At 41.1% G+C, this 13,313-nt stretch overlaps 1 protein-coding gene across 1 annotated transcript; it reads right to left on the bottom strand.

The window, feature by feature from the left end:
• Nucleotides 1-2,133: 2,133 nt before the first annotated feature.
• LOC135486196 (cytochrome c oxidase subunit 5B, mitochondrial-like) lies at nt 2,134-11,375 on the bottom strand. The gene is made up of 4 exons (XM_064768841.1): nt 11,243-11,375; nt 6,450-6,538; nt 5,495-5,594; nt 2,134-4,345 (listed from the first exon to the last, which is right to left on the bottom strand). The coding sequence occupies exons 1-4, from the start codon at nt 11,358-11,360 to the stop codon at nt 4,224-4,226; spliced, it is 429 nt and encodes a 142-aa protein (XP_064624911.1). The 5' UTR covers nt 11,361-11,375; the 3' UTR covers nt 2,134-4,223.
• Between the last annotated feature and the right edge of the window lie 1,938 nt (nt 11,376-13,313).

The raw sequence follows: 13,313 nt of genomic DNA, 5'->3' as shown, positions 1-13,313 counted from the left end.
TATTGGGACATCCAGTTGGCTATAGATGTCCTTGAGGGAACACTCTTGTATCAGAATATCCAGTTAGCTATAGATGTTCTTGAGTGAATGCTATTCTATGGGGACAATCCGTGGGGTCCTGATGACTTTGAGGGGATAGTATTTTATTGGGACATCCAGTTGGTTGTAGATGTCCTTGAGTGAATGCTATAGAGATGTCCTCGAGGGAGTATATTCTTTTCTATGGGAAAATCCAGTGGGCTGTAGATGTCGTCGAGGGATTACTATTCTATGGGAACATCCAGTTGGCTGGAGATGTCCTTGAGGGATTACTATTCTATTAGGACATCCAGTTGGCTATAGATGTCCTTGAGTGAATGCTATTCGATAGGGACAACCCGTTGGCTCCGATCCAGATGTGTTTGAGGGGATACTATTCTTTTTGGACATCCAGTTGGCTGTAGATGTCATTGATTGAAGGCTATTGAGATGTCTTGAGGAAATAGTGTCCTATTGGGACAATCTGTTGGCTTCAGTGTCCTTGAGGGGATACTGTTCTATTGGAACAGCCAGTTGGCTTTATCTGGATGGCTTGAAGTGTCCTTGAGGGAATACTGTTTTATTGGGACAGTCAGTTGGTCTTACTTAGATGGCTTGAGAGATCCTCGGTGAAATACTATTGGTTCAAACCTGTTCGTTACAGATGTCCTTGAAGGGATATTTTTCAATTGGGACATCCTGTTGTCTGTAGATGTCCTTGAAGGATCACAATGTACTGTTTTATTGGGACATCCAGTTGGAATGAGGTGTCCTTGATGGGATACCGTTAAATTGGGTCTCCAGTTGGCTGCAGATGTCCTTGAGGGAATACTCTTTGATGGGGACATCCAGTTGACTGTATATGTCCTTGAGGGATACGATTCTATTGGGATATTCAGGTGGCTGTAGATGTCCTTGAGGGATACGATTCTTTTGGGACATTCAGGTAGCTGTAGATGTCCTTGAGGGATACGATTCCACTTGGACATTCAGGTGGCTGCAGATGTCCTTGAGGGAATACTATTTGATGGGGACATCCAGTAGACTGTATATGTCCTTGTAGGATACGATTCTATTGGGATATTCAGGTGGCTGTAGATGTCCTCGAGGGATACAATTCTATTGGGATATTCAGGTGGCTGTAGATGTCCTTGAGGGATACGATTCTATTGGGACATTCAGGTGGCTGTAGATGTTCTTGAGGGATACAATTCTATTGGGATATTCAGGTGGCTGTAGATGTTCTTGAAGGATACGATTCTATTGGGATATTCAGGTGGCTGTAGATGTCCTTGAGGGATACAATTCTATTGGGATATTCAGCTGGCTGCAGATGTTCTTGAGGGATACAATTCTATTTGGATATTCAGGTGGCTGTAGATATTCTTGAAGTATACGATTCTATTGGGATATTCAGGTGGCTGTAAATGTTCTTGAGGGAATACTCGTCGATGATTTCACGAAGTGATCAATCAGCAAAATTTTTATTTTGAGAAAACTCCATTCAAAGATTCTGTCTTGTTGGAATGACTCTGTGCATTACATTTACATATGAAAGAGTATAATGGCATAGAATGCATTAATATAGGATAAATGCCACATTTCCTGGACCACTCTCCTTGTTAAAGATTGTTCAGCCCTTTTCTCGGGACACATCATTGTAGTCGAAAGTAAGGCCATCCCAGGAGGATATCCTCTACACCAGATTATGCTAATCTGTAGGGACAAGCCATAATGTCGTCTTACTGCAGAATACACTACCGGTGTTTTGCAGCTTTCACAGGCTAACAAGTAATAAGATTGCCAAGCAACAGCTTAGTGGTACACGGAAATAATCAAATGCCAAGGAAAGCTGCAGTTTCCCCCAAGTTCATCACTATGGACACGAAGCAATTTTTGATGTCCTCTCAACTCCACTGACCTGGACACATCAATTCTTGAAAGACAACTGCTCATTAGACTCAGCTCATGGAAACTTGTGTCAGAATTTTTGTTCCTGCCAAAAGTGACGAAAGTATTATTTGATGTGTTGACGGACTTCTTCTAAACTACAGAAAGACAGGGCACACATCATAACATGAGTCCTCAGCAAGTTAATAAACAATCAAAAGACGGTTATGATTTTATCAACAAAGACCATTTCTGTTTATTGACACGCATTAGTATAAATCCAAACTAGTGTGGAAAACAACGTGAGTCATTTAAAACCACATTGACAATGAGTACAGATATTGAGGTCATGAGGTATGTGTTTTGCTTGCCACAAACCTGATTAAATAAGAATGTACATACATTATCATTCCATTGCCTTTGGCTTTTGTATTTCAAGCTTCCAAACAGAGAGTCCTTTCCAGACAATGACAAACTAGTATTAGATTGCACAAATATGACAACTAAATAATAGGAGTTAATAAATTCTCAAACCGGAAAATCACTGAAACGGAACGCTACAAGCATCGATCGGGATTACTGTTACATCATTGAGCTTGTTCAAGGATATTAAAGATACTACATGTATGAGATATGAATGTCTGCCAAGTGAGATGTACTCTTGTTATTAGTTATTCAAAGACTTGTTCAAGTGACCAAAATTTTGAGCAGTAATTGGGTTTCGAGTAATCAAGTTCTTACTGCAAATGCATTTCATTCTAATGAATGCTACAAGCTATGTTTCGGTTGAACAGTAAAATCTTACTCATGACTAGCACATACGAACAGCTAGTTATTAAATTTCCAGGAAATTTTTAACTAATATCAAACCACTCGCACTGCAGGATTTGACTTGGTTTATTTCTACTTAAACGCAGCATATTGGCCAGAAAAGCATTCACACAGTCAACCAGATTTGTTTGATTATATGCACACAGGCCATAGCTTGGACAAATGAGCTTTTAGCAACTTCAGCATGTTCTTAGAAAATATTGTGACATCGTTGATATGTAGTAATAACACACTCAGCAACACAGCACTACTCCTAAATTCACAAGTGGTTGTCGTAGCAAAAATGGCTTGCACTATATTAGTTTGCACCAAATTGCACAAAATAAGTGCAGTGATGGATGGCCACTTCCACAAACACAGTGTCAATACCTCTTCACAGTTAAGTATTGCAAATTCTAAAATTAACGCCAGCATATAGAGGTTCTTCACTGACGTCACATGATGACGTTACCAATTGTTTTACACTGCTATATTGGCCGTCACACGTGGTCACGAAGTTAAGGAAATGCATTGGCAGGTGGCCATCAAAACACGTGAAGAACCTCTACAGATTCTCCACAGCATGCCAGGTGGTGATGACCCCAAAATGCCTTTTCCACTTGAGACAAGACCACCATTGATTTTTTAAGCCTTTTAGCAGTTCAATTGTCAATGTTTGACCGCGACGCATCAAATACTGCGTGGGGTTGTGAATCTGAAACTTTGATATGATATTCTGGACAGTCTGGCAAGTAAATGGTGAAATTAGCAAAATTCAAAATTAATATTTCATCAAATAATTCCTTCATATCTGTAGACTTGCCACAACAAATATCTTTTCAATACCTCTCCAAATATGCACTTGACTGTTAAAAACATACTCGCGTCTAATTGATAGGTCTGGAACCTCCAACCTATGAATATTCAATGGTGGTCTTGTCTCACTTAATAGGTGCGTGCAACAGAGCGATGACAATGCACCTTGGCTGTAACTTCATGCACAGCACCCTACTGCGCTTGCATGACAGTGCCACTTTGAACAATATACGTGGACTAAAATACATATATTTTTGGCCTGCAGAATTAGTTTCTCATCACCATAACACTTGTTTCATGCAATTTGGAGTAGAATAAATAGATACCAAATCTTTGGCCGCAGCAGTCTCTTGTAAAATAGGGAGAAGGTATGATTTGGCAGCAACTTGAGCTTTCAAAGTAAGAACTTTTAAGACGCATTTGTGAGAGAGGAGATAAGTTTGCAAACTGTCAATAGCAAAAGTGATGTTGCTGCTTATATATAATGCCTCAACTTGACTGAAAGATTTCAAGGAAAAATTACTGATTGCTGCATACTAAAACATAATGTGTCACTTGGAACAGAACCCGAAAATTCCATCAGCTCTGTCATGAATCAACCTAGTCCATTTTTTCAGATGAATACAGGAATGATTTTCCAAACTATATTACATATTTTCAAAATACAATCGGACTAACTGTCACAAATGTTACTGTTCGGTATAGTCGACTTTCTGCACTTCTACTAGGTTGAACCAATAACCACATTCACATCGCTTAGGCTCTCCTTTGTGAAGGTGCATCCAATTAATGCATGTGGCGTCCTCTTCACCTGAAATAACAGACGATACCTTTTAGGATGAATGAAACAAAGATTATTCTGACTGAATAATGAAAACAAACTTGCATGTCTTATTTAAAGAACACGGGGCAGTCATGACCTCTTGGGCCAATGCAGTCATTTGATTCAAATCAATACTTAGTCAATTAGTTCCCTTTCAGAAATTGGTCAGCAGTGTCTGCTTCCTTCAGCTGTGTCAGAATTGATCCAGCAACCTTGCCTTTATTGACAGTCGACATTTGGTACCAAATTCAACACACATTTTGGCATTCTTTATTCATACATTCGTGATAATAAGCGCAATTTGAATCCCCTATTTTATGAGAATTTGCTACTGTAAACCATGATATTCTCGCACCGCTAAAATTTGGCAAATTTGCTTGATTTCATTTGCAATTGCTGCCAAAATTTAATGGTAAACTCCTTAGATCCTATTCCTAGGACAATTTTAATTTTATGTGTTTCCCTGGAGCATTTCAGCAATTTTTCACCCCAAAAGCACCCCTGTACAAGCCAGCCACTGATGTCCATAATAATTCATACATTGCAACCGTTATCATGGCAAAAGTCACCCAACGAGCCAAACCTGTATACAACTCAGCAGCCATTTCTGGCAGCATATGGACATCCCACTTTCCCGCCAATCCTGATGCTATATTACGTCATTGAAGGGAGGGTCTCCACCACAGGTGATGTCACGGGGTAACCCAACGTCACCAAATCCATTGGTGACGTTGCAACACGTCAGGATAATGCAACGGTAAAGAAAAAGTATTGACGTTCAATCACAAGGGTCTAATCAACGGACAGGGACAGTCAGATACATCCCTTACCGACCGAAAACCGGCCTTAGTTTCATTGATCGAAAAGAAACTTTTCATAGTGAGGAACAATACATTCAGTGAAGAATCAATTGTAAGCTGTTACAGCAAAACTAGGCACATGTTGCTCTGAGCTTAACAGGTTGAGACGGACTGGTTTCACTGTTGTTTGCCTCTTGTGAAATCAGAGTGCATAGATTTTATCCATTATTTCCTGGTGTCATTTCGACTCTATCTTCTGTGCGACACAATTTTTTACAGATCACCTTCAAACAACCCGTGGCCAACCTAGTGGGTCTGAGTGAGTGGCTATACTTACATATACATCCTACCAATCGTTTCTCGTATAATGATGGAATTAGTGTTGGTTCATTTTTCGTTCCTTTGGCTCGCTTCTTGACATTCATTTCAAAAGGATCCTGAGGAAAAACAAGATATAATTCATAATTATCATAATAATAATCAGATGGATTTTCATGGGCTATCAAATCTCAGAGGAAACATTAAAGGACAAAGCTAAGATATACACACAGTAGAATTCTGATTTAAAATATGTGACCCGTCACAGCAAAAGCAGGCGCATGTCGCTCTGAGCCAGACAGGTTGAGACAGACTGTTCATTTCTCTGTTGTCTGCCTTTTGTGAAATATGAGCATATCAATTTCTTCAAATATCTCCTGGTGTCATTTAGGCTCATCTTCTGAGCGACAAGTGCCTGGTTTTGCTGTGGTGGGTCACATATGATAGTACAAACCACAAAACCACTGAAGAACGATAAAATCCAAGTTTTGATCTTTTTTCGAACCCTTTTGGTGTGTGACCCCCGGCTGACAAGGGTCATGTTCACCAGCTGACTCTATATAGTCTGTTCTTGCCCATTCTCTAATAAAATTCTAGACGCGCTTAAATTCTAATCTATGCTACGCTCCCCTCCCCCAACCACTCGTGACATTCTAATCACTTCTGGCCCCCTGGTTGCAAAGTCAAGATTTAGATCAGACCGAAATTCATTGTCAGAGATTATCTGACCTGGGGGGTCATGTGTACAAAGTTTTAAGTTCATAGCTCTAGCGGTTAAGAAACGTGCCACTGTTTTCGAAACAGGATACGGATGTCGGCCGATGATGACGAAGATGGACGACGGACAGTGCGATGTTGTGTAGACTCCCCTACGGTGAGCCAAAAATACTGAAACTAAAGACTTCTGCAGATGCGTCAGCCTGATTATTTTTTCTCTCTCCAATTAACTGCTGGCTCATGAGGCTCATACTTACTTCATTTCCAGCTAGTTTTGCCAACAACTCATATCGTTCTGGTCCTACTGAATGACCAAGCGTGTCAGGCATAGAAATCTTATCAGAAACTGAAAAGAAACGTAAAAAGCATTATTTTCACCAGCTGTTCCAACATATGAAACTTTACATGTAAACGCGAATAAACATGTTTGCAAAGCATGCTCCCAATCGTCATGGACTGAGGAATTGACAATTTCATCAAAATCTAATAGGGGTCGCGGAAAAAATATATTACTTTGAAGTAATACCAGGCCTTTCAATTACATGGAGACCTCTACACCCTGTATTTTTTAGCCTATTTTGGGGACATGTTTTTTTTGCTTTTTAGCTTAATTTGGGGACATTTCGTCGTGCCAATTTGCCTGAACATCGACGTCCTTATTGACTGACATTGTCACATGCACCTGAAAACTCATAATTTTAGGATGAAAAGTATCAAATTAGGCCATTTAGGATGAGATTTGGTCATTTTTAAAGGTGTCAAAAAAACGCTTCAGGGGGTCAAATTACCCCTTTTTTTTTTCTATTTTGGGGACATGCCAAATTTCCTACACCGTATAGCGGTGTGAAAATGATGTGATCGAAAGGCCTGAATACGCTTATTGTCGCAGTCATAGCAATGTATTGAATAGATTTTAAACTTGGACAGGATATAATGATTCATTACTGGTAGGTTATGAAATTCTAAATGAGACTAGGTAACCCAACTACATATTTTTGTATAAACTACAATTCGCATGATTTATTCATTTCGACTCGAGATCACCTATTTTTAGAAAGCTTGTTTAGAAAATGATACTAGATCATCCCAGAGAATCAGTACCCACTGCAAAAAGCTTGTTCAGCCGGCAAATACATGATGGCAATCGCACGGTTTTCCGTAGGGCCTATCTGACTGCTGCTGAAGAAATAGGTCGTTTCACTCCATGACCTTTTGCCTCAGTCTTTTCACTCCAAATCGTAGTCGTTTTGCCCTCTGGTTTTGGTGGTTTCCCTTGGTCATCAGATGGTGACTTTTTATCTATTTGATCATTATTCGATGACCGACGGTAACCTTGCATTGTAGATCATATATCCATCTACAGTGGAACCCCGGTCGGCGACCACCTCAGTAACGCGACCACCCCGCGAACACGACCAAAATTCTCCGGTCCCGAATGGTTTTCTCTCTAATTCCCATTAACTGGCCCTCGCTAACACGACCACCCCGGTACCCAGACCGCGACCACCAGCTTGGTCGGTCCCAAACTGCAAATTAACCCCGCTAACGCGACCATGAGGCCTAATTGCCGTAATCAACCATGACCGCATCGTATCAATTGGCACCTTCTCGCAAATCCGTGTTGATAATTAGCACCTCGAACACATGGGAATCCATATGAAAATAAATGATGTGTAAGTGAGTTTGATCAAATGTAAGCGCAAATAAAATGAAGAATAAACTTTCTTTTCGACTCACGGTTTGTGTTTTCATCATTTAGTATTAAATGATGTCAAGAGGCATGCACACGTAGTTTTTAGGACAAATCAATTATGTTGATTAGTAAGAGTACCGATACTCAAAGTAAAGAATGCTTACTACGTCGTAATGTTGATAAAATACGTTATTAAAAAGATGATTTAATCAGTACCAGTTCAAATTGGCTGAAGTTAAAGCAGGAAGACATCAGGAAGAATTCTCAACATCTTCTCACATCACCTCTCTCAATGTTAGCGGGAATATTAGCTTGACATCAAGAAGGGCAGCTGCCGATGGTGTGAATTACATGCTTGCTCTAATTAGCATGCTCAAGTTTTAATGTAATGTTTGGTCTAATTAGCTCTCGTCAGTTTATTTACTCATTTACATAAGTTGCAAATTAAACGCAAAACACTCAAAAAAATGATTTTTTATTCGTAATATACACACAAAATTATCGAATCACCCGGTGGCGTAGTCATTCATGCATGTCAATGTACACACAGCAGGACGATGTTTTGGCGGGAAAACCTACTTATGATTCTTAAATTCACTAAAACGACCACCCCGGTAACACGACCGCTTCGGCTTAGTCCCTTGGGTGGTCGTGTTACCGGGGTTCCACTGTAATTGATTGGTCGTCAAATAGTTGGACCTTGGTCAAGTAAATTTTCTATCACATTGGATCGGTTTTCCGTGGTGTGATCTTGAGCAAGTCGCTCATATTTATTATAATTTTAAATTGGTCATCTGGAGTCCGTGACATCATGGAGAGATCACAATCTTAAATTGATCATCTGGGGTATGGCCATAAAAGTCACCTGTACAGCAGTTTCTGCATCAAAATTCCTTTCTATAGTCATTAGTGTCCAAGACCAAGATACCGACGGCAACCTCATGGGAACTGATGAAGGCAAAGCATGAGTCATCAAGGACTGGTTTCAAAAGCAGTTCACCGACCAACAAGATGAACCACTGCAACCATTTGTAGACACCCTCGACTACTCTCACTCTCATCCGTCAGAGAATGCTCCAACAGGTCCAACCCAACAATCTCAAGCCTGGACCTGCCACTAGAAATGGATCATGCTGATGATGTTGATTTCCTGGATGAAGAAAAGAAATCTCTGGACCAGCTCCAACCAGTTGCAGCAGATGTACTTACAGTTCATAACCAGTTCATGAATGAGACGAAGACAAGAGTTTAGCCATGTATACCTCGCAGAGGCAACAGAGCTAGACCCCCTTGGCAAGGCTCTCCACGGCAATGAGCGCTGGTGCAAGACGTATCATTCCACTCATTAAGAAAACTCTGGAGCCGGCCAACCAAGATCCCGTTGAAGACAAGACAGTGCCTACTGTGTATCCATTATGCTCTACAACACAGCAACAGCTGGGCAGGAACAAGAGTCAATCTCCGCACTTAGCAAGTGAGATGCATGCCACTGCTGACACCTACGTTTCATCACACGGGTCACTGCTGGCCGGAGAGCCTCACTAACAACAAGACACAATACAAGCTGTGCGAGGAAGAATCCCTCTCTAGTCTCTACAAAGGTCACCAAACAAAGATGGTCAATGTTGGGCCATTATGTCCTACGTGTGGACCAGACACACCTGCTCAGAGAGCACTAAAGCCACCAGACTTTGCAGTAACTGGTAAGCAAGTCTAAAAACCCAGACAAGCACGGCACAGCGTCTGCAAAAACCTAGAGAACAGTACGTGCCGACATAAACAGGCTGGACCCGGCAACACACTCTTGAGTCTCGATAAGGTAATGTGGCCGAGGACAAATGCAAAGGGCTGATTGTGGCTGCGAGATGTCATGTGACCACCATAGCTGCAGCAAACAGTTCATTATTATCAATCATTCACAGTCAATATTGCTGAACCACATAGTCTCCCGAAAAACTTGTCTGTCTTAACCCTCTCGGTGCAGTATGTCGCCAACCTGCGACATTGTTATGATTTCCTTCCGGCGGCACGTCGCAAATCTCCGATACTGCCTGAGCCTGTGACTCTCTAACCAGTTGATAGGTGTCTCTCATGATTGTTTACTACCACTTACCAGTACAGTACGAGGGATTGATGCTGAAAAAGCTTTATGTGTCTATTCAAAGTAATGTAGTTAATCGATTACAAAGTTTTTGTTTACAAGACATTTAAAAATGGCATCCAGAGGTGTTCATCATGATTTTGCCATTTGGAGAACTGCTAGATCCTGTATTTGCAGACAGTGGGTAGGAAAATGAGGAGTTTGATGATATCGATATTGACTCGGTTACAGTGTACCCAATAGCATGCATGGCACTATGGCAGTGGTACCGACACTGTGATGGTACATGTAGCGGGTTTGATATTGCTGGATTTCGGGGTGAAAGCCCCAGCACTAATTACATGGTCTAATTAGCCAAGCAGTCATTAATACTGCCGATTACATGTACATTGGTTTATACGATGTATTCAACACATGCTCACATCAACGGTTCAAAATTATCCAATTTTGACTCACAAAAAGTTGAGAATATTTGATCACATGATGACGATGTGCCATACGACCCAATATTCTCAACTTGTTGTGATTATTTTCCTCCTTATTTTTCAGAGTCTAAAACAGATAAATTTGAACTGTTGCTAGGCATATGGTTAAAAACATGCTTTCATCACTCAAACAAAGTCAGGTTACTGAATTCCTCCAAATAAGGGAGTTTTGTGAACATCAGTGTGCTTTTTTTACAGCATTGTATACCACTGTTTGTAAACCAAACCTTACCTTGCCTTGGATTAGAGTATAGTAGGCCTAGGCCTATTTACTATTGAAGACCTTGTAAACTTGTCTTGCTCCTGTTCATGCAGAGCCTTGTTCCAAAGTAGAACTCAAAGAGTGCCACAAAATCCTCCAGTCCCAACTCATGAGTGCCATCATGCCATGTATATTGTAATGAACTGAACTTTTTCATCATGATGATTGATGTCAATGATGATCATCAACAAAGCAAAATTAAAAGGCATGCCCACAGAAGAGTTATTTTTACAGTTCTATCACTCTCTCGCAAACGATGTTCCAAATCAAGTGTATAGATCTATACTATTGCGATGTTTGCAACATCAGGCCAAGTGTACTGTATGTTAACTCTCTGGTCAGCGCGATACACATCCCCCATCATGACATGAACACGTTGAACTTGAATTTGTCAAGGTCAGTTTTTCGCCATTGGAGATGTGCATGCGAGGCCGGCTTCCTCAACACCTCCATTTTCGTACTCCAAGTTCAGTATCAATTTCTAAAAAACCATTGGGAACGACACTTACCAACTTTCCCCTTCTGCGGATCCACTACTGAGGCACCCCCAGACATGGATCTAGCACAGGATAGTCGAGCAGCTCGGCGAGCAAGCACCGCAAAATTTCTGCTCAGTTGGGATGCCATTTTGGATCGTGCGAAGTGATCTCATCATTTGTCGCGAGAATGAAATTTGTAACGAGATAGTCGGAACGGCGCGAAATTATGGTTATGACTTTTGAACACCCATTTGCCCGGTTTTCTCGATAGTGGCGCCAGGTTTTATCATATCTTAAAAAAAGGCTGTCAGGGTAATGTCAACCTAAGGTCTCATCAGGGAGGTTTTTTTGTATTCGTTCCTAAAAAATCATTGATTTATTGGTCCTGACAGTATGCCAGTGTGGATTTAGCAGTTGTTTTGGCAAAGACATGTTATTTGGAGTTTCTGAAACCTGGGGCGCTACTCAATAGGCGGCTAACAAGAAACTACGCACTTTACTGTTGTTGCCGACGTATGTGTACACTGAACTTGGGATGTGCGTCGGGCCCGTATTGAACTGCCGTCCAGTGCCAGTCGGTGCGTTTTTCGCTGATTTGTGCAAAATTCAACTTCAAAAGTTCAATGGTTGACCTTCGATTTTTTAAAATTTTTGTGTAGCGTAAGCAGCTGTCTTGCACGGGAGAATAGGCACTGAAAGAATTATACAGGAAAACATGTACAATATTGGGGTTTTCCGTGATTGTCCGACCCAATTGTCAGTATTGCCATTTGGGATGGTGACCAGAGCTAGGAGCCAATGCGACGCTTATGATTTATTTAAAGAAATAAAATGCCCGATTTAACATCCTGCAGAATAAGGGAAATCGGGCGTTTCCAGTGATATACGACACAAATGAGTTGTCCTCATGCAATCACATTGAAAACGCATTTTAATATAGATGACACGTCCTGTTAACGGGGCATGTCATCATCTTGTACATTCGGGAACAACTCCTCAACGAGACCATATGCATGCTGCGATACAGATTGGGTTTGAAATATCGAGAGGCGGAGTAAATTGAAAACCACTGCAGATTACGTCAGGATCAGGATGGACCATATGCTGCGTCACCGCCAGCATCTGAGGGTGACGTAGTATGATTGACCTGTGACCCATCTATTCGTGCATTACGTGTCAGTATAGCTGAGCGCACACGGGCGACAAAATGACAAAAAAACCTGAAAACATTTGTTTTCAAATATTTTTTCACAATTTGTTGGCCGTCTGCGGGCGACAAAAACAAATGTTTTTCGAAAACATTTGTTTTTGAAACAGTTTTCGAATATTAAACATGCAATATATTTTTGACCTAGTCAAAATGTTTTTCGTCAAAACGTCGCCCGTTTGCGGGTGACTGCAACGAAACGTAAAACATTTTTTGCGTCATCATCGTCATTAGCCAATCACGATGACGTTCAGCGTCATGTGATACCAACCAAGCCAGGTCAAAATGGCAGCGCCAATTTTAAACGAAATGGAGTTGATTGTGGATGAAGAATCGGAATTGTGGATGAAGAATCGGAATTGCATGAATTAATATCGTTCTATTTTTCCGTCGGCGACGGCGGTTATGAAGAACGAGCAGAAATGCTAAAATTGTGAGGCGGTTGTTATGCATGGCGGCCGCCATCTTGGAATACGCGGGTGTGACCGGGGGTGTGACGTATGGCGCAACCATGGTTACCCCTTGTTTTTGACGTGACCTGTGACGTGACCGTGTCATTTTGTCTCCCGTGTGCGGGTGATTGAAACAAACACGACAAAGACGCAAAACATTTCGAAAACAACTGAAAACAAATGTTTTCAGTTTCGCTGTCATTTTGTTGCCCGTGTGCGCTCAGCTTATGTTTCAAAATGACCAAAAACCGTTTGTAGGCTAGCTGACGAAATATTTTTAAAATTGAGCAATTATCTCAGCGTGATTACAGATAAAGAAGCCTAAATATAGAAATGAATTGTCAAAAGGGATTTTGAAATAATATAATCAGAGTGCACGCGATTGGCATTTTGTAACACCTGAACACGTGCTTCTTCGGTTCTATTTTGCTCCGAGTGCCCG

This window comes from Lineus longissimus, chromosome 4, assembly GCF_910592395.1.
Source record: "Lineus longissimus chromosome 4, tnLinLong1.2, whole genome shotgun sequence".
Lineage (NCBI taxonomy): Eukaryota > Metazoa > Nemertea > Pilidiophora > Heteronemertea > Lineidae > Lineus > Lineus longissimus.
This window is presented reverse-complemented; position numbering and strand designations above follow the sequence as displayed.